Here is a 23,225-nt window from a genome sequence, read left to right as displayed (position 1 = left end):
TATTAATAATGAACACTATTGAAATATATCATTATTGGGCTTATAAACAATAAAGTGATTATATATATTATCATATTTTTATTATATGAATTTGTATTTATCCACAAATTAATAATACCAAAATATGTATCAACTTTTCTTATCTCTTATCTAGCTGATCTCACCACTTAAGTCTTAAGTTAATATTCATTTGCTATTTATTGAAGTAAAAATAATATATGGAGTTAACGAATTACTGATACATCAGGTCTGATCATTTTACCTATATTCAGCAAAGCATCAGTTGACTCATATTATTGTAAACTATGACATTAAAATTACAAAATAATTTAAAATGTTTAAAATTATTTATAAGAACAATAATGACTTTAATTTTAAATGTTCTCCTATTTTTGCTATTTTCTAGCTTTTACACACAATAAAATAAACAAAAACACGATTATCTGCTTTATACTGCATTCACACGAGAATTTTGTTTTTAAGCTCAGCTGTCAACAGCTGATATTAAAAAGCAAAAATAACTGTATTATGTATTATTTTATTTAGTTTTTACGAAAGGAAAAATAGTTAAGCCTAAATTTTAAAAATATCGGACATTGCAGAAAATAAATATTGTAAAAATAAAAAAATTTGATGAAATGGCAAGAATTGAAAGAAAACGTGATATGAAAAAGATTGCTCTATATCTTTTTTTCTATTTTTTTTTTCTTTTTTTCTATATGACTAAATACTTTGCATATTAATATGAAATAACATATGACAAATTTTTATAATATAATTCCTAAATCCTATAAAACTATTCTGTACTACTGTAAATTATTGAAGTTGATCTCAAATTGATTTTGTTTATATTACGATTCAAACATAATATCAGATGTCAATATTATCATAAAATCTTTTTGATTTCAACATCAACTAACGAAATTAAGAATTATGGTAAATGAGAGCTGATATTTAAATTAAAACTTTTGTGTGATGACAATATTTTTATTTTTATTTTAAGAAACAAATTAATTTTGTTTTGCAATTAACATGCAAGATACAATAAGGATCAAGTAAGATAAAGCGCCAACATTTAGAACATCCCTGTTTTCGTAAACTTAATAAGCACACAATTTGGCAACGTCGCTTAATTTGACACAAGTTATTTATTTAGTAAAAGCTGACTTCGGAGCCGGTCGTAATTGTTAATCGTTTTCCACTTTGTAAGTGTTCTTCTATTGTGCCAAATACAGAATAAAGTGTGTTTTAATTGTTTAAAATTCTAACTTCTGTCGCTATAAACTATTATTCACTGTTTTGATTCAATCTATTATATATAAAACATTGAAACTAGTACTGCTAGCTGGTATGATATATAAGTGATTAAAATGTAGAATACTTCGAGCTATAGTATCCAAAGCTATAATATCCAATTTTTTATAAAACTACATGAATATAAAATTTAATTTGTGATTTGTGTATTTTAAACTTTTTTAAAATAATTATATTTAAATAATTTATTCAGTAATAGTAATTGAGTTTTTTATATATACAAAAAAAAATTATTTCAGAAATCAAACTTTAGGCAATAAAATGGAACGTGAGAAAATTACAATTAAAGAAGAAAGTGAACACATTTTACCTGATGAAGAAGAAAATGCTGAATTGGTCGATATGGATAAGCCTGAATTAATTCAAGCAAAAAGTAATTAATAATTTATATTTAGAAGTAGAGATAAGTGATCGCATTTTTTTTTTTGTAAGCAGGGGAGGTAAGCGACATTATGTTACCTGTATGGATTACTCGGTTTGGTGAAGAATATCTTATATTCGAAGGTAACAAATGGATTAATTACAACTTCTGCAGTGGCGAGAAAATGGTGAGACGCCCTGGACAATAATGATATTAATTTTGTTTATAATAAACAAAATAAAAAAATTGTCATTATTTGCTTCATTCGCATTTCTTGTAATCATTTTCAAATGTTAACTTTTAAATATTTAAAATTACAATAAATTAACTTGCCAACTATATATATGATTTCTGTCTTCGTTTACATTTCCTTTTATTACAATTGGAAGAAGAATTCGTATTTAGGGTTACGTAGCGACTTTTGGCGTAACGATTATAAAGGGCTTGTTAATTAGCCTATCCTAATTTAGTGATATGGTCGCTATTTGCATTCTCAAACAGTTGTTTGCTTTGATTGTTCCGCTATTAGTAAATATTTCCTGTAAATATTTTCAGGATTTTAAATAAAGCCTAGTACTCACATCCATAAAAAACTTCCATAATCTTTCGACTTTGTAAAAAAAATTTTTATGTGGTCTTTAATAACAATTATTGTGCGAAATGAAAGTTCGTATTAGATTTTACATTTTGTGATGTCCAGCATTTAACGATCCGAAATCTTGGTACATACAAGCAACCACACATAGACTATTACGCATGATATTAAATATATAATTACATTCAAACCAAAAGATTTCAATACAACTTGGATCCAACTGGAGAGAAATTATGGAACTGTTTCGTTTTATTTATTTTTTTTTTTTGGTGTTGTGTATATGATAATGCTTCTCTTCTACATAATATAATTAATTGCAACCAGAAATACCGAAATTATATAGATGTTCAAACCATTAAATAATTTTCAAGCAATATTTTTTTATATACTCGTGTCGAAATCTGTCCAATCTTTAAACAGTTTTTTTTTATATTAAAATTTTTCTGTCTGAAACTATCCATTCTTTAAATAGCTATTGAGTAAGAATTTTTTTATACAGATTTCATAAAAAGGAACGCTTTGTTTTCGTCTAAAATATATAAACAGCCTGAACTATTAGATTCTTACGGAGGTGATAATTCGACAGGTGATCATCATATTATTGTTCCTTTCAATGAAGTTAAAAAATTGAAACTAACTTAACTAAAATTAACAATGACAATATGCTTCAATCGTATCAACGAGAATCAAAAAAAAAAATAAAGAAGATAATTAAAATAAATTTAATCATTTAATTATTATATGTATTAAAATAAAACTTATAATAACCACTTTTTAAAATTAAAAAATAAACATCACAATATATTGTAGCTACAAATATACCTATAAACATATGTCCTTTTTGGCTGCCAGCCACGATGAGCGCTCACTTTATGGCCAACAGTTTTTGTACAATTTAAAAACTTTTCTCCTCTTTTTAGTTGGCTTTCCGCTTGTATGACCATGAATCCTTGTTATGTGCTGCATCCTTGTTATACGTGATGTGTTGCTTCACTCTCTTAGGCAATATGTTGCAAATGGCCATACACTTTTTTACAATGTGGTTATCCGCTTTTTGCTACAACAGCCTTCGATTCTTTTTGCTCATGTGTTTTGTAACTGATATTTGTTTACATCACAAAGTGAAGAATACATACAATAAACTTGGACCAGTAGCTTTTATACAACCGAAAATAGTTGTTATTCTGTTTCGGATTCTGTTACTAGTAGTAACCAAAAATAGGCTTTTTTTGTGCTGCTTCAATCATAGAAAAGCTGAAGTTTTAAATTAGAAACACACAGATGTAGTAGCACCAAATTTCTCTTAAAAATAACTATCCTTAGTTTGTTATTACATGAATAATCCACAAAGATGATATGCATAATGCAGAGTAAAATTCATTAAATTCATCATCAAAACAATTTCATCCAAGAATAATATAAAAAAGAACTGTAGATTATAATATCAATATCATTGCACAAAAAAAACAACATAAGATAAAGAAAGATAATGGTATATAAAAAGATTTAAAATATATTCTTTGCTCTATGAGATGCTGAATAACATTGTTGCTATTCCTTAATATATTAATTAAATAAATAATATTTTTATTTAATTAATAAAATTTTTGACTGACTTATTTTTGCTGATTTATTTAACAATTACTAGATTTTGAAAAACGTATGTTAATGTCACTTCTTTTCAGGCACCACTGCTATAGTACCCATCTCCACGGGAAAGATCATAAAAGTCAACGAAAATCCAATAGGCATCACCCAACACTGTTTAAAATACAAATGTTATTGAGTGAGAGTAACTTACAGCGCTCGATTGGAGGTATAAGTCAGGTGTCACGAGGATCAGGGTAGTTATAGCTTCGACTATCCTGACTAATTGAATTGAAATTCCCATCCTGAATTTTGATATGAGTATAGTTGTAGCAAAAATTAAAACCTGAAGTAACGTGGGTAAAATGATTGTATTCATCACTTTTATCCAATGTGTAATTGCATTTTCTAACTGGGTGCTGTACCCCAAAAAACAGTAGTTAGAAAGGCCTCGCTTCCTAATAGCAGGAAACTATATTCAATAGTATAGCTTCAATTGCTTCCGAAGAAGTTTCTTGTAATGTGAATGTTACCGTTTATCATCGCATTATACTGATGCGTTTGTTAGGAGTGTGTTGGTTGGTTGGTTGGTTGCAGTGGCAGGCCATAAGATAACTTCAAATGTACCTCAATTAGCGATTTTTCGCCGTTTTGTTACCACATTCCTCGCAAGAACCCTAGTATAGAAGAGTAGAGACTAAATCCATTCCACTGAATTTAGGTCTTTCATCTTCACCATTGAGCAGTCTGGTAAACTATCACAAAAGTATTTTCCTAAGAACCTATATCTTCTAGATGCTAGAGCTGGGCATTCACAGAGAAAATGTATTATTGTTTCTCTCTCCTGCGGGTTTCTGCGGAGTGTGTTAGTGTTAAGCCTTAATAGCAGATAACTATGTTAAGAAACTTTGGACACTGCTTAGCACGTCTCTTCGATATGAGTTTTTAATGTAAAAGTTGTGCTATTCCTTTCATTGTCTTGTTTGTCTTGTTTTATATTTATTTATTCATTTTTATTCCTTTCCAAATATTTTTATATTTGTTTTAGTTACTATATAATATTTTGAAAATCAACTCTTTATTTAATCATTCTTCAACTTGACTTTATTTTCTCTCATCTAGATTAATTCCACTCTAGAACTGTTCTGGTTTTATATTTATTTATTCATTTATATCTCTTTCAAATGTTTTATTTTATTTGATTCAATGGTTATATAGTATAATTTTCATTCTTATCCGATCTAAAATGATTCCACTATAGAATTGTCCTTGTATATATTATTTATGCTATTTATCTATAACACTTGTCCAATTTCTTTTATATTCGCTTCAGTTATTTTATAGTATTCAGTAATCAACTCTCTATTTAATGATCCTTCAAAATGAACCAATCTTATCCGCTCTACAATGTTTTCGCATCTATATCCCTTCCAAATATTTTTTGTATATTTGTTTCAGTTATATAGGATGTAGCAAATGATCTCACTACTAAATCATTCTTCAACTTGCTCCAATCTTATCCGCAAATTTACCAATCTTATCAGTGAAGACTGATTGCCATTTCTTCCAAAATTTGCATTACGAGTATTATGTTAGGTGTTTCTGAAAATATTTTCGGATTTTTCAGTATGCGAAAATTGTCTCCCAAAATCCTTGCAAACTTTTCCATGCACCAAAGCATGTTATAACGTGGTTTACTGCAAATAAATTTGTGTCACTAAAACATTTCATGGAATGCCCACACATTTGTGTCGTTCCTTTGCTTTAGCCGTTTTTTGCAGTCCATTTTACAAATTATGTTCGCATAAATTTTACAACTTATTTGGCCCATTTTTTTACTTTCTCCTTTCATTTGCACTGCATAATGCCTCCATTATTCTTAAAGCGAAAATGTGAATAAAAACTGTAATGGAATAGATGAAATGCTTTTGATGCGCATTCACACTTGAGAGGTTCTCTACGTACTTCACTGGGAATGCCCCTTTTTTTGCATTTACGACTGATATCCTGCTGCAAATGAGTTGCATGTGTTTGTGTTCTGCTTAACATTCAAATTTTGGGTCCACATATGCCTTTAATTCCGAAAATCTGTGAATGTGTTAAAATGTTTGTAAGTCTGCCGACACATGCATGAGTATTCAAGTGCAAAACCAGTGGAATTTCCTTAAAAAGAGAGAAATGGAGGAATACATATATGGAAAATTATGCTCAAGAAGTAACCCTACAGTACTGTGAGGCAGAACTGTAGGTGAAGTGAAGCGTGACGCATATTAAATAAAATAAAATAAAATGAAGTAAAGAGAATATAAAAACTGTGAAGAAAAGATGTTTTCTAGTTGAAGAGGCCATTATGACATGTGAAAGAGCTGCCATTTGGGATAAGTGCGCCCGAAATCGTCTTGTTTATTTGTATGAAGCCTCGAATATGTGGGATTGTCTGTGTGCAGCACAGCTTTAGGCGCTTTAAAAAGGGTTAACGAATAAGAATTTAGAACAAATTTGCTTTTAAGTTTTTTTTTTCTCTGTTTTGAAATATATTTTTCGGCATTTCGTATGCTTGAACATGTTCTTGAAATTATTTTGTAAATGGTATAATGCACATAAATAAAATGAAATATAAAGGAAAAGTCTCTATGACATTGGATGAGGAAACTGAAAAATGTTCAAAACACAGAAAAATATGAAGAAAATGATCAGAATTATAGGAGTATGAAAAACATGGATAATTTGAAATGAATATGTTAAGTCCTATAAGCAGCATTAGCGTGCAGGAAAGTTTATTTCTGTTGTTTGTTGTTCAAGTATTTTGTTTTGAAACCGAGCAATAATTGCTGAGCACTGAAGTGAATATTATTTAATAGAGTATAGATAAGACAAAATAATATGATTCCATTTTTGTTTCTAGTTGGTTTCTATTACTTTACATGAATTAGATGTTAGTGAGTTAATCGAGTAAAGTTACATATTGTCATACATCAGAGAAATCTGTTTATTTCTACTAGTACAAAATACATAATTAAATTTGGTATTCAGATAAATGATAGGAACTAATAGCTTTAAATTTATATTGTTTAAGAACATCTTAGACAATGACGTTTTGGCTGAGGATGAGGCTCAGCTGTGAACTGCTGTCTCAGACTAATATTAAGACATCTTCTATGATAAACATGAGACTCATATGCGCTTTTCGGTTAGAATCAATTATTAGATCTACTATGTTATGGTCTCAATGTTTTACCTAACTGCGAGCCCAACACTCCTTTAATACTTTGTCAATTAATAAGTTTTTGGTTCAAGGAAAATATTTATTAATATTAACATATTTTTCTTAATGATCAAGATTTATTACAGCTTTTATTATTCATATTATGATTAGCTATACAGTTGATATCAACATTAAATATCCTGATGTAGTTATTTTCTTTACTTGAGAAATTCTTCTTAATTCTATGGGAACTGGTGATGATGTTCAATAAGGTTTTTAGATATAAGTTTTAAAACGGTATAAAATACAGTTATAATGACATATAGTGTGTTTATCGAACAGCAATTTGATGTTAGTCAATATATTTTTCTGTGTCTTCCCACAGTTAATACACAATGATTATACAGTTAATTATGAATTTGGGGGGTTTGAAACCACACTTATCAGATCCGATTACTCGGTTAAGAACTGGCTACAGTCTTTTTTATGCTATACTATACGTTTAAAATGACTTTATATGAGCATTAGTGACAGAATCGCCCTTTTTGTGAATTAGAAGTACTAAAGAAAACTAACAAAACTTTTGACAGGAATGTAAATGATATATACATATATATATATATATATATATATATATATATATCTTTTATATATATATATATATAACTGATATATATATACATATATATACATAAAACCGATCAAAATCAATTAGCGTTAATAACATAACAATGATTATTAAGAGTTTGGTTCCTATATTTAATAAACATAAAGTTGAGATAGAAAGAAAGGGAGGGAGAGAGAGTAGAAAAAGTAGAGAAGGTGAAGATTATTATAAAGTTTATCTAAACACAGTTAAAAAGTGACCTTTTTAAGAAATGAAACAAATTTAAAAAACAGCATTTCGAGAGAAAAGAAAACGGAATTCGTTTAACAAAGTTTCTTATATGTACTTCTAAATAGGTATATTAAAATGATATCAGTTAAAGGAACCCTTAATTTACAGAGAAGCTTAAAATCTAAATAAAAAAGATTCTATTACATTTGTCCTGCTTTTGTTAACAATAAACATATAGCATATTCCATTCCAAATAAATCAAATCACTAACTATTTATTTCGAATTCCTGTTCAAACAGTGGATCAAAGACGTAAAAGTCTTTATCAGATTTCTACTAAGCTGGTGAAAAGTATTTATATGAATTTGAATTTAGTTATGTTGTTGCCTAACTACATTATTCCAAGTAAGCTGTATTTATGCCTTGACTTCTGATAACATTTATTCGTACATTCCACTCATTTAGCCAATGAATGCGTCTAACATGGAGGGCGAGTAAAAACAATGGCCATGCAACTAAATCCACACGAAGGTATTAAACGTGTCCACATGGAATTAAGCGCTTAAAATGTCAGACAGATTTACTTTGTTTTATTATGCATGCCCGTTGCTGATATTCCAGGTAATAATCCAATAACGAAAAGTAAAAATAAAAATAAAAATATAAGCAAAACCAAAACCAAAACTGAAACTGAAATTGAAATAAAAGAAAGGCAATTCAACATAAAACAACATTGCGAACAGAATGTCAACAGAGCAAGTTGACATTTTGGACACGTTGGCAATTAAGGTGTGCTCGAGTTTCCATGGAATTTAATAAAAATTAATTTAATCAGAAAAACAACTGTCGCAAAGGCTAAAAGATATACAGAGAGATATGAGTTTACATTTAAATTAAATTATTTAAATATTTAATGAGATATTTCTGATTGTAATGAATTCAATAATGAAAATTACGTTGTTGAATTAGAATGTAATTATAAAATTTAAGGACAGATTTTTTAACTACAACATAAAAATAACTATATTAAATCGGTTTCGTTAACACTTAAAATTAGATATTAGTATTGACATTTTTTAAGGAAACACCACTGGTATTTTCTGAATTATATTATTCCATGAGTATTTCATAGTATTCATGAATGCCATGAATACTATGAGTACCAATTCTTTCTCTACTCAAACCAATTTATCCTATACACAAACCAATTTACTCTGAATGCAGCTCAATTAGGCATTTTTAACATAAATGCATACTTTTCCGGTTGCCCATACAACCTCCATATAAGCAAGATTTAATTTCGTTTTTTGCTTATTGGTATATATTTTGAAGTTTATATGATTAGTGTTTACATATGTTTAAACAATTTAATTTTCAAATAGAAATAATGCAGATTCATTTGTCTTTATTAAAATAAAATTCTTGCAAATTGTATTAAGTGATTTACCCTCAAATGTACTTAAGTCAAGGCTCGCAGCAACACAGAGCACACAAAAGTATGCAATGGAAAATTTCATACCAAACTTCATAAAAAAGTAGTTTTGAGATTCTCGTGGGAAATTTAAGTGAGGAAATTAAAAGGAATACAATTCATGCAACCGCCAAGGAAAGTAGTGCATCGGTAATAGTCGGCGTAGGAGTAAGAGTTATAAAGGGAATAAAAGTTTTTCTTTTTCTAACTTCCTATTTAATTAATTCCTATTAATAATGAGTTCAACTCTCCTTATAAAGCAGCAACGTTAAGACTACCTACACTACACTTCAACCAATTTATATATATAATTTAGTTTTTATAGAAACAGTGATTATAATATTGCCTTAATCAATTTTTATTTGTTTGAAACGATTAAGTTAACCCAGTTTAAATAACAAGTAACAGAAAAAACCTTAACATAACTGCTGAAAGGGTCAAAGCTTATAGTGAATATCAAATAATCTCTATTGGTTAATGTCAACCTTAACCATTACGCGGTCGTCGCCGCTGCTATAAATAGAGACTAGAACGTCCAAGGAAAATGCAATACTTCAACAAGTTTTCTGAATAGACTATTAGAAACATATTTAGAGACCGACAGCTTTACCACCGAATAAAGCAAATCTAGATCTATTGTAACAATCTTAGCTACTTGATAATTAAAAACTTTTATCATATGCTATGGATCGATAATTAAAGTGTAAGCACGTTGATAAAAATGTTTATAAGGATTCTAATATAGTAGAACGTGTTAGATTGGATGTTATGTATATGTTAGCTTTGGCGGCACTAACGTCCACTTGAGCAAAACAACGAGCCAGTTGTAATACCACAGATATTCACCAGAAGAAATTCACCAGAACAAGTGAAAGCAAACGAAATGGTCCGCAAATGAATAATATTGAAGGAAACAGATATATCTTCCCACTTATGTAAGAGTGAACTAAACTGACAAGTCTATAACCTATAAATTATGTGCCTAACTTTAACAGATATGTCGATTTCCATCTTCTACTAGGCCAAGGTAGGCACTGACCCATAAAATAACATACAACATGGTTTTCTCTCCCTCTTCAGAACTATAATTCTGAAAATCAATATGAATATGAATAGTAAGAATCATAAAGTATGAATAAGCTATGCTTATTAATTTAACTATGTTTCATTATATTGTAATTTTCGTTCATATCGTTTTTTTAGTGCTGTTATATGGCGTTTTCTTATTTTTTACTTTTACTTCTTAGTGCTGTAAGCTGTCACTATTTTATTTATTTATATTTATTGTGATGTTAGCTGAATCTCTACCTTGGTTTACTTTAAAATCTATATGCGAGCTGGTTGGTCACTGACTGAATGTGTGAGTAAAATTAAAAAGTTCTAATAGTGGCAGTTTTTAATGCTATAAGTTGCCACTATTTTATTTCTTCATACTTATTGTAATGTTAGCTGGATCTTTGTCTTGGTTTACTTTAACATCGACATTGGTGTGAGTGAAATGAAAGAGTTCTTAGAGTGATAGTTTTTAGTGCTATTAGCTGCCCCTTTTTTATTTTTTCATACTTATTGTCATGTTATCTGGATTTCTGCCTTGGTTTAATTAAATTAATTGATGTGAATTCGTTTCAATAAGACAATGAGATATTGGTGAGTTTAGTTGGTGAATTTAGCTAATGCAACGAATTGACAATGGATTTAAGAATATAAGTGGAAAATATGAATTAATATTCACAAATACTAATATTAACAATACTAAAAACATCTTTCATTATTGATAGTTTCAGTTGTCTTTGAAGAATATTTAGTGAACTTTAGAGATATAACCTAGAACTTTTGAAAGATGCAGTGAATGGTTTCAAGTCGTCTATGACCTATTCAAATTTATTTCTTAATTTTTTTTTGTTTTTTATACAATTTGCATTTATTTCACTTTACTGTACACTTTTAGTTGTAAATTGCATACCCAACAAGGGGAAAAACAATTTCCGCACTTGTACGATTCGCTCGCAACAGAAATTACCGCAGAGACTGCAAATAAAACAACAGAGGAACAATAGTAACGACAACAAATTATAACAAAAGCAACAACAATAAATGTATTCACATTGTATTCCGCACGCCTCCCGCAAGGAAAGCAGCAAGTTTCAGTTCAGATGCTGCAGTTCCTCGAGCTCAGATTTATTTGCATTCGTAAGCATGCAAATGCTTAAGAGTGCGTGTATTTTTCAATGCTGGCAATGCTGGCAAGTGAAGAATGCGTTAAAGGTCGCCGGCTACTCGAGTTCCTCCAACAATGCACGTCCCACAAATTGTTTAAGAAATTTTAAACAAAAATTCTTTTCTCAAGTTTTGCAATTGAAGTTAACTCGTTTCAGGATTTTAAGTTTTTTAAAGTTTTTCTTCTCCTTCGTTGTATTTTGCGTTATACACTAACTGACCGACATAGATAGTTGTAAGGATAACACAAATTTCTGTGTGAACTAAAGAGGAAAGCTGTTAATGACTGCCGAATTTAGTTAAAGGAAATCTTCAATAATGGAAGAATACATAAAAGATATTAAAGCGTAGTTAAATTTGCTTTGTATTTATTAACAGATCCGAAAATGTCGGATATTGACACGCAAATACGAGTATATCCTTAACAGGTATCAATAGTACACTTCTCTATAACTCTATAGACCCTATAGACACTTTACAACTTCTTTCTACAACTTCTTCCCTTGTTATTTTTAATATTTCTCAGAAATTTTCGTAATTCTCGCCGATTAAGTTTAGAAAGTGTTTCTCTAACTGTGACAACGAGTTAAACAGTAGATGTTATACTCTCCATATCAATTATTACTTATTGAAAGTTAGTAACAAAAGTTGTGAATTATGAATCTATATAATTTTTTATGTATTTCTACTCATTATATTATTTAATATTATAAGTATGTTCACTTTATTCAATATACTTAACTTTTGATCCAGAAAGTAAAATGAAAGTAAGTATTTGAACCATTGGTAGTTAAGTTATCTAATATTAAATTTTAATCTAGAATTGTAAAAAACCCACTTATAAATACAAGCTTGTGGAAAGCTATTCCTATATCACTATGGTGTAGTATACCATATGCGTAAGCATGTCGATCTTGACTCGCCCAAAATCGATCAACACACCACATATTTAACTAAAAAATATCAAATGGAAGGAGGATCCCAAAATACGATTTTTTTATTATAATTTTATGAAGAATCTTATCCGGATTTCAGAAGGCATTTAGACTAAAACCACAGTGTTAAATTACTAGTGGTTATTACATATATCTTAAAATAAATAAAAAATAGTTTAGAAGAAAGGCGCCTGCCGTATACAAAGTCCTATCTAGCATACTGTATTAAAGATTCATATATTGTCTGGGTCTGATGAGTGTAGCACTCACACTGTGAAAAATTCTGGAATAAGCTTATTGTCGACACCTATTATTTTTTGCTAGTCAAAAAAGGTAACGTTCGGTAACAGCTACATAACTAAAGGTACCAGTGGAAATATTAAAAAAATAAATTTTTCGATCTTATATTCGAAACGATTACACTACGACCTTTGCATCTATATAAGCCCACAGGAATCAGGAAACAGGAAATGCTGTAGCATGACATTATTTAGTAGCTTTGTTGGCTTAGTTATGTCTGAAGGATGAAAGACAATGCTTGTAACTAAAAATGTGTATATTCTGAAGTTAGAGTAGAGTGTTAAAGTTGAGAGAGCACTCAGCGCACTCGTTGCAGGAGACTGTGCATACAAGGTGCTTCCACAGGTCAAGCTCTTAGAGTGTAGTGTTGCTTCAGGCCGAAAATCGGAAAGGTCTGTTATGACAAATTATATAATTAGTTAAGTATCATTTGGTTAGTGTTATGTAATAAGATTCACTCTACTGACATATGGAAATCTACACATAATACTTTTGTTAGTGGATCACTATTTTAGGTATGGAACAGTAAACTGTTGTTTTAAACTATATTGTTAGAAAGTTTTATTGATTTATTGTTATGTTAATTATTTTTTAACGGCATCAATTCAACTATTTCTGACCAAAACTAGTATTATGTTAAATGATTTTGGGAGAGGATATAGTATTAACTAAAACAGCATGTTTTTAAAAATTTGTGACCTAACAGAGTAGCGAAACCCCGCATTAAGCCGTTAGGTAGTTTGCCTTAAGCCAAGCAATCCAATTGCGTAGTGGATTTGAATGGAGATTTAATTTGTTTCTAACTTCTGACTTAATTGAGTGTTTTGAGAAATGGGTAAATAGATTTTGTTTTTGACATTACATTACTGTTGAGGTATGTGTGAAGGAAATAATTTTTTGTGTATGTCTTTTTTGAAATAACAGTCCTATGAACATTTACTTAATATTCCTAATTCCATTACAAGTTGAAAAAAGTTTCTATGCAAGAATTATTTACTTAGTTAAACTAGCAGTTCAGCGAGGACTACAAATTTATTTTGCTAATTCATTTGTATCTTTTGAGAACAATAAAAAAGTTTTATTTCTGGCTTAAGGGAAATTTTTTAAACAAAAGCAACTAATTTCTTTATAATACGCTTCGGGTTAGATGTACTTACATTAGTTAAAAACGCCCCCAACACCTATTTCTGAGTAAAATTTTTACTTCTTTAGTTGTTTTATTTGTTGTTGTAACACTTAAAAGGAATTCTCCTTCTCTTGGATAGTTCCTGGTTGCACCAATGCAATTCGGGCATAGCAAAGAAGAAGAAGAAGCAGATGAAGGAATTTAAACTTTTCTACTTCACTTTGAAATTAAGTTGATTTTCTTTTTATAATTTAAAGAAAAGCAAAAGTTTTTACTGCCATTTTCCACACATTTTTCTTTACTACTAATTTCCTTTTGTATGAAGCAACATTCCAACAATTCAGTGCATTAAGTTTCAGCAAGCAAAATGGGCAGCAGTCATGCACTTCAAAGGAATTGAGTTGACGCTATTCAATGGCACTAACAGCCACGTTCCAAGGCAATGTTGAAGTTTTATTTGAAATTCTGTACTTAATTCACCATTGCCTTATTTTTTCCTCATTACTGCAAGGATACGGAGTAACATTTTAATATTAAGTTGCGCTTTTCCTTCGGCTCCTGCAAAAACGTTCAAACTTTGTTTCTTCATTACTTGATTATTTTGGTTAAAAATACGAGTTAGTGAAAAGGTAAAGGTACAGCACAATGAATGTTGCACTGGCATTATGGACGGGCATTCTGGAGTAGGGGGAAGAATAGTGCAATCCGTTGTAATCCAACCTTTTTTTTTGTATTTTGTTCTGGAAAAATGTCTAAAGATGTTAAATATAAAAGTTAAGCAACAAATCAGATTTTCATTACTTACGCCATAATTTAAGTAAAATATTTTTCTCTCTCAGGAAAATGCAGAAATTTCTTCTTTAAAAAGTTGTGGTTTGCTGGGGTAAAGAGAAGTGAAGTAAAAGTTATATTAAGCAAAATGCACATAATAAGGTAAAAGTTATTGCAATTCTGCTACTTTTCCTTATTTTTAATTTTTTTTTTCATGTAACTTTAAGTGTTTTAGTTAATGAATTTACAACGCAATGCAGCTCACAGAAATGAAAATGAAAGGACATTATTGCACATTGCACTAATGAAAATAAATGTATTTTTTTTGAAATTCATTATAACACAAATTAAATAAATTTCAGAAGTACATTTATAATTATAATTCCATAATTCTATATACAAGTTCTTAAAATAACTATTTGAGTTACCACAGATGAACCGACTATGTATATGCGCCGACGAAGCTATGTATATACGAAATCGACTCTTTTAAAATTATATATATGAAATAGGTAAACATAAACACAAAATTATAATTTGGATAAAGAATATAAAAAACTAAAAATCTTTAAAATCTTTAAAAATTAGATTTGAACCATTCGAAATGAAAATGCTAATGAACTGGCATAAATGGGATAAAGCTCTTGCAGAGCTGTTTTTCAAACGTGGCTAAAAAACTTGTATTAATTATATACATTCATTCAGGGAAGCAGTGAAGATCCCTACATCTTCCAAAACGAGTATAAAATAATCGCACGGACACAATCCTAAACAGATGTTATCACTGAGGAACAACAATAGACGAGATATCTATGGATTAACGGCGGATATTACTGGTTTATGAAATGCAGGCACCCGGAATAAGAATCCATTTACAATATTTATCATTACAATTTCAAATAATCAAAAAAAAAGGAAACTACTTTATATATTTCTGAGCGTTTCCAATCCTTTGGATAGGGAGCAGAGAATAGTGGTCCTTAGTAAACCGCTTTTCAATAATCTTGCTAAGCTAGGGTAATAGAATAATAACAACCTGAAGAAGTTCGAATAGGATTTAACAAAACTATCCAATTAAACAACCAACGAAAGAGTTGTTAACGAGCATAAAGCATTAAAATGGTACAAAATCACGGAATAAGTCGTCACTTAAACCAACCAAAATAGTTAGATTACTACAGTATATATATTATATATATAGTGAATAGATTAATTTATTCCAGTGCTGTGTAAATCTCAACATGTTTAGTTTCAATTAAGTTTCAATTAAATCCTGCAATAAATTCAAAGATATTTAAATATAAAAATCTGCAATTACTAAAATTCTTAAGAAGACCATTTTACAACCAATTATTAGAGAGATATTTTCAGGTGTAACATACATCTCGCAACTCACTAAAATACTTTAGAACAGTAGTTTCCAACCGGTGGTCCGGATATAGTTAAAAATGGTCCGTGAATCAAATATATGAATTGTAGTTTGTCCACTGAGACTTCACTTATTAGAAAATAAACCTATGCACTTATACAATTCATCGTACATTATACCAGAGATGCATTTTAAAATAATCATACAGTTTTTTATTCTTAAACTTTAAACTTCGCTACTAAAAACAAAAATAACATAGTGCTCCTTGGCCAAAAGAGTTTAGGAACCACTGCTAGAGCAGTTACAATTTGTGGGCACGATATCCTATTCTTTTTCTATCTTTATAAAATATGTAATTAAGTATAAAATTAAAATGAAATTAAAATACTTTCAATGGCAGTGTTAACAAAATATACTAGCAAAAACTAAAGAGAAAGTAAATTATTTACCAAAAATGTTATTTCCTTCCGCCGTTCATAATAATTAAACTCAGACATTCAAATTTTAAAATGAATGGCATAAGTTGCTATGGCTCGAGTTCCATGGCACTACCTGCTCCATACTCCGAGTTGTGTGCTGCATTATTGCCAGCACAATACAAATAGGAAATGTGTTACCATAATAAAAACTTGGAACAAACGCAGTGACTTGACACTTTGTCATTGACACTGACAATGACAAATGTGTCGTCATTAAATTTCGATTTACTCTGTTATTCTCACATCCCACTCCCAATTTCACTTCCAATCCCACTCCCGAGAAACTATGAAATTTTTGCCTTTTATCATTTGCTCTGGCTATAGTTTTGCCGATTCCAATATATTTGTGTGCATAAATTTTGCCAAATTGTTTTTGTTTCCTTTCATTATGTTAACATTGTTCACATTTCTATTCTGTTTTTTATACGATAAGATTGATTACAAAACAATGAACTGAGCTGATATAAATTTAACCAACACTGCTTCTTCACTTTGTATAGACGAGGAAGCCTTTGACTTAATGATTAACTCATTATGAGAAAGTTGTGAAAAGTATTTTAAAGTACCAGAAATCTATAGAATGTAATTTAATTTAAGAGGTTGGAGGCATTTATATTAATATATAATTTAAGTGTCAGCCAATTTTAAAATTAAAACTGAAATATTAAAACATGTGGCATCACATTTTATATAAAAAAAATATAGTATTTTTCCAATTTTTGTAGCATATGTATTAAAGGTCGTTAGACACTTTTATTTCTATTTTATCGAAGATAATGAAGACAGGATATAATTAAGTTGGTTGGTTTAAGTTCCAGGCCATCAGACAACTTTCCATGTACCTCATTTAGTGATTTTTTACTGTTTTGCTACTACATTCCTCACAGGAAACACTAAGATAGAAGAATAAAGACTAAATTCATCCCTTCGAACTTAGATAATAGGCTCTTCGTTTTTACCAATGAACAGTCTGATGAGTTCTCAAAGATATACCTTTATTGCTCCAAGTTGCAATAAAGTTCCCTTTTTTGACCCCTGCATAGCACATAAATGCTTTTTTTATTATTAAGAATCGTTTCTATTGCAGTACTTTTTAATTATATGTCTAAAACTTTTAGTTAGACTGTTCACAGAGGTTTTGCAGAAATCTGTTGATATACTTTTTAGGTCGTGATACCGATTTATGTTCACGTGGTTAACTTCTCAGCATATCAAAGTGAAAAATTAATAATACTATCGCCTTTTCGATAATACCCACATTATCTAACTAGTATATGAAATTTTAATATGATTACATATAGGTATCCAAAGTGCCTTAAACTCACTTGAGCTCAAATAATGGTCTTTGGTGATACCATGAATTAGCATTATTCATAAGCAGCCTTGAACCCAGCGTACAAAGAACACCGAAGACACGACTCCCCTATTCAAGTAAAAGTGAATCAACCTGACAAGTCTAATAACTTGGCTAAGTCCCTAATTTTGCACAATGGTAGCTTATTGATTAACAAGTCCGAGTCAATGATGGGCAATGACATATAAGATAAAGTACAGTGAACTCTTCATCCACAAATCCATAACTCCGACACAATTTATTTTAGAGTAAACCCATTCTCATAATGTATGTTTCTAATACGCAGTAATCCGTCAGCATCGATACCGTTGTGCTGAGCAGGTTACACCTTACTCAAAGAACCTGACTTATACTTCTTTATGCAGTTTGAACCGGGTCGATGCTGAGATCTTATAGTAATGTTCATTTGTCGAATTTTGTTTAGTAGTAGACTAAAATAAAGTTTGCTTAGGAAATCGGAAAAGTACAAATATCTTAACTGGATGCTTTTCAATTTTTTAATTGTTTGTTGGATTGTACTATTTTATCTCTGCTGGGCTGTGGCATGGAAATGAACTCAAATAAGCAAATGCTTACAGTTCGATGGCTGTTGATAGTCAAAGAAAGTTATGGAACGGAATTAAGTATTCGCTTTATCTAGCAAATTGCTTTTGGTTTTATATAAGAACTCTTTCTTAGTAAACTTTCATAGGTTGGTTTTAACTTACAAGTGTTCTACTTAAATTGATTTCTGTTCTATTCACAAACTAGTTACATTTCTCATAAACCAATTAAAACTGCTTAATTATCTCATTGAACACGTTCAATTCAAACACAACCCTGCGTTTTATTCACAGGTATTATTCATTACTCTATGTTCAGACAGCCAAATTTCCTTAATTTCGTGAAAATTCAGTAATTAAGTTCATTTTGAAAGTGTTCATACTGCCCCAAATTAAGAAAATCATGTTTTCTGTTTACAAATCGAATGTTGAAAATTACATGTTCCAAACACTACTTGTATTTAGGAAATTTTTAAAGCTGATTATTACAACTATAGAGGATGACACTTAATAGTTTTATTAGCTTTAGTGGGTTTCAGGTATCTGAATTATTTTTTTTTTAAAAAAGTGTCATTATTGCAACTTTATTTTTTGCTTAAAATTTAATTTACGCATAGTTTCATTTGAAATGTTCCTTAATTTCAACGAAATTAAGACAATTTTCCTTAATTTCGGTCTAACCTCAAAACTGAATTTTTTATGTAAAAACAACTTCATTTTGTTGGAACGAAGTTGAAATTAAGATTTTAGCGAAATTAAGGTGTGTCTGAATATCATTTGAATGTAATTACAAAATAATTATATTGGGTTTATCATAATAAATGTTATCATAAATGCTTACTATTGTGATAAGTATTGTAAATTGTATGATAAATATTTTTTTTCAATTTTTTTAAAGTATTTTATACCATTATTAGCAGCTACTGTATTTTAACTACAGGAAATTCAATATTATCATTCGGTTGCAATAGGACTTGCATTGGGTTAATTACAATTTATATCATCATAAATGCAAATTATTGTGATATATACTGCGAAACATTTCTTTTTCAATTACTATAAAATATTTCAAATCACCATTAGCTATAATATGCTATTTCAAAAATAAATTTTAAACTTTTTAATGGAAATATATTTTTATTTTCCGTTTTCATTAATTTGAAGTATACTTATTTCCGTTTCTGACTATACTAATCAGCTATGTACACAAACTGATATATTTACATATATGCAAATGATACTTCTGTGGAGTACACATTTTCATAAAAAATAATTTATATTTGCATTTAAGCTTAAATGCATATAAATCCTATTAGTTAATTAAAACTACGTAAGCTGTACTATTTGTTCAATAGATTTATTTTAATAAATTGCAAAAAAAAAAAAAATACTAGAAAATCGTGAAAAATAAATGACTTCATATAAAGCCAAAAAGCATAGCAGTTTCATTTGTAAATAGAATTTGTTTTATAAATGATATATTACCATGAAAAAATGCATCGGTCTTTTTAAAAAATATAAAAAAAAGAAATATTTTTAAATAAATATTGAAATACATAAAGAAAGAAAACAAACTTTAAACATGAAATCCATTTTTCAATTTTTTAACATTAAAATCCTCTTACCAAAAAGGATACATAATTCAATGACTACCTTCATTCCAGGCTCTCCATAATATCTTTTGTTGGTTTTTTTCTGTTTGTTTGAATTTCGTTTTTATTTATCTTTGAAATTAAGCCGCGTTTGTCTGACAATTTAACTGTTTAGTCAACATGGAATCCAAATATGACTACTACCTCCGACGCCGCCAGAGGGACAGACACTGCCATATGATGAACTGAAGCTTATGCAGATGGTTAAACTGAAACTGTAACTGTAACTGAAGCTAAAGCTAAAGCTGAATCTGATAATGAAAACGAAAATGGTTGAATTGTTGGTTGTCCATGTTGTTGTTGTAGTTGTAGTTGTTGTTGACTTCACTTCTGCTGCTGCTGCTGTTGCTGTTGCTGTTTAGTGTTGTCAACGCTTTTTCACTAACGACAATGGCAACAATTTACGATAAATATCAATGTTAAAATGGCGTAAAAACGAGAACGTTATATAAGGATAAAGCGCACATTAACGGGATATCCTTTGTGTGAACACAAAGCATTGAGAGGAAATGTAAATGTCCTGTAGCCTTTCTCTATTTGTTCATCAAAACAAGCAAAAGTAATTTTATTATAAAGAAAAAAATTTTATTTTATTTTATTTTATTTTTAGCTAACTTATTTTATTAGAGGATTCTTTTTGTATCCTTCCGTATATTTTCACAAAAAAAAATTTAAACCTTTTTATATCTTTTTTAAAGCAAGTTTGTATCAAAAATCAAACCAAGAATTTTTGGTCTTGAATTTTGTTTAATATTAATAGTAGAAACATATGAGTCAGCCACTTGAATCAACGATTAGAATGGTAACTATATACATATAACTTTACACCAAATATAGTTCAATTAAATATTATCTAGAAAAACCAAGGGGATAAAGGGATGTGGCACTACGACCTTAAAGCATATTTTAAGCCTTAAGGTCACTTTATGTTATACCAAGACCATGCTGCGTGATGTTATATCACACCCTTACTGAGGTGAACCTGTTTTTATATTGTTTGCTATTGGCAAAACAGAACACCATGGATTTAGAGAAAAAAAATCGATAAAACCCATAATCTTAGGTGTTATTCGACCCGTACCTTTAAAATGAATGGCACTACGTCAGTTTGTCTCTGAACGGTGACTTCCAGATAGGTAGCGCCCTCCGCATGTATGATAGTCTTGTTCGGATATAGCTGATCTTTGTTCGGATCAACTCACCATTCCTCACCACTCGTGAGTTAAAGATTGTGAACCAAACTAAATTAAACACGAATACAGCAATAAGGACAGTAAAACCGAGCTCTACTTTGTCGCCAGACTGCGTGTCGTAATAAGGCATCCAAGGTAATAAAAGTATATTTTTAAAAGGATATATAATCTAAATATGTTAGCCCACTCGTTCTAGCCCCTCTGCCAGGTCTAGTTCTCCTTCGAAGAAAATGTGCAACGAACGGCTAGCGGTGATTTTCTTCCTTAAGTATCTAGATCAACCCCAAGACCCCCCACTAAACAGCATTCTAAGCTTCACCAAAGGTATCAAGTGAATTTAAACTCTAAGTGTGTACATTATACGGTACCACAATGTGCTAATAGACATTAGTGGATAACTTTTAGATTGCCCGTATAACCTAATCTAACCCTTATTCACATTAGTTACTAAGTTTACTTTTAAAAAATATTGGAAAAAATCCTGATTACTCAGTTTACGTGGCAGTTTAGATAATCTAACGATAAGATCCTTTTTCAAAATGTCTCATTTCTCACAAAAGTAGATCAGCAACAAATGAGTTTATAATGTCAATCTAGTGAAAAGATTAAACAGTTAAAATATTAAATATCAGTAGACTGTTTCGCGATGCTGTGCTGATTAAACATATTAAATAACACATTCCAATTATGACAATACTTCATATATCAGTTTCACAATAACCTCACAATTACGAGATGTAACCCCATTCGTTTTCTCGATAAACATTATTTTGCAAGTCAAGATCAACAATTAAAAGACACAAGAATGTTAATGATGTTAATTAAGATTTCGAAGGTTCTACATACTGCGCGGTGAACAGATTGAATATTTTACTTAATTTTTTCTACAATTTTTTTTTACAATTTCTATTTTTAATAAATAAATATTTCTTAATAAAAAAAATTTAAATAAAATAGAAGCAAAACTCTGACAATATTAACAACACTTGATTTGACAGCAACAAGCATCAGATCACTTAACACCCAACGTCCAATTTTGTCAATCCCCCACTTTGTCACTAGTAAAACTTTTTATGAGTACAAAAAATGTATTTACATTAACTTGAATTATCTGTCATTTATTAAAATAAATAGGATATTTATGCGAAAAAAGATTTGAATAACAAAAGTGCAGATTATTAAGTATATCCTCTATTTTACGCCTCTAGTCCTTGTCATTAACTCTTTTAGAATAAATTCAGAAGTAAACACTAAAAGTTCCTTGTCATTAACTACTTCAGTGGGATTATCAAGCAAACTCTAATCCAGTTTAAGTATGACCCCATCTCAACGGCACACGTCCTCATCAACAGCTTTAGAACAAATTGGTTAGTAAATACTTAAAAATCAAAAAATTATATATAAAGAGTTACCATGCTAGCTCCACTACTCCTCCTCATTATCTGTTCTATACATGGACCACTGGTCCGCGTCAACTGTATTAGGATAAATTTTTATATAACCACGATTGCCTCGTCTTTGCAATTTATTAGGTGATGCAATATCATCACTTTGTGTTGTACCAACTTCAGGAATATTAGCGGTATTGATAACATTACTTGAGTGAGGAGGAATAGCGAGACCTAGTTCCTCATAAAACGATGGATCCACCTCAATATCGATGATAGTAGGCAAGTCATCATTATCACCGTCATTCAATTTATGGATTTCATTTGGCATGCTTTCCTTAGAGTCCCCTACCACCATTTTGTCATTTGTGCTAGCAAATTTAGAAGTTATACAACTTAATCGCCTTTGAATCGCACTAGAGGCAATTTTGTTTATTAGTTTTCCTACATTTTGCATTCTGAATTTAGATATTTACAAAATTTTGGCTTTTGCCAGGATAAATTTTGAAACAATTTCGAGACAGAAAAA

At 29.9% G+C, this 23,225-nt stretch overlaps 1 protein-coding gene across 1 annotated transcript; it reads right to left on the bottom strand.

Moving 5' to 3' along the window:
* Nucleotides 1-22,397: 22,397 nt before the first annotated feature.
* LOC119682992 lies at nt 22,398-23,225 on the bottom strand. Its single transcript, XM_038096581.1, has 2 exons — nt 22,721-23,225; nt 22,398-22,660 (listed from the first exon to the last, which is right to left on the bottom strand). Exon 1 carries the CDS (start codon nt 23,151-23,153, stop codon nt 22,734-22,736), a length of 420 nt encoding a protein of 139 aa, XP_037952509.1. The 5' UTR covers nt 23,154-23,225; the 3' UTR covers nt 22,398-22,660; nt 22,721-22,733.

This window comes from Teleopsis dalmanni, chromosome 2 (genome assembly GCF_002237135.1).
Source record: "Teleopsis dalmanni isolate 2A chromosome 2, ASM223713v2, whole genome shotgun sequence".
NCBI lineage: Eukaryota > Metazoa > Arthropoda > Insecta > Diptera > Diopsidae > Teleopsis > Teleopsis dalmanni.
This window is presented reverse-complemented; position numbering and strand designations above follow the sequence as displayed.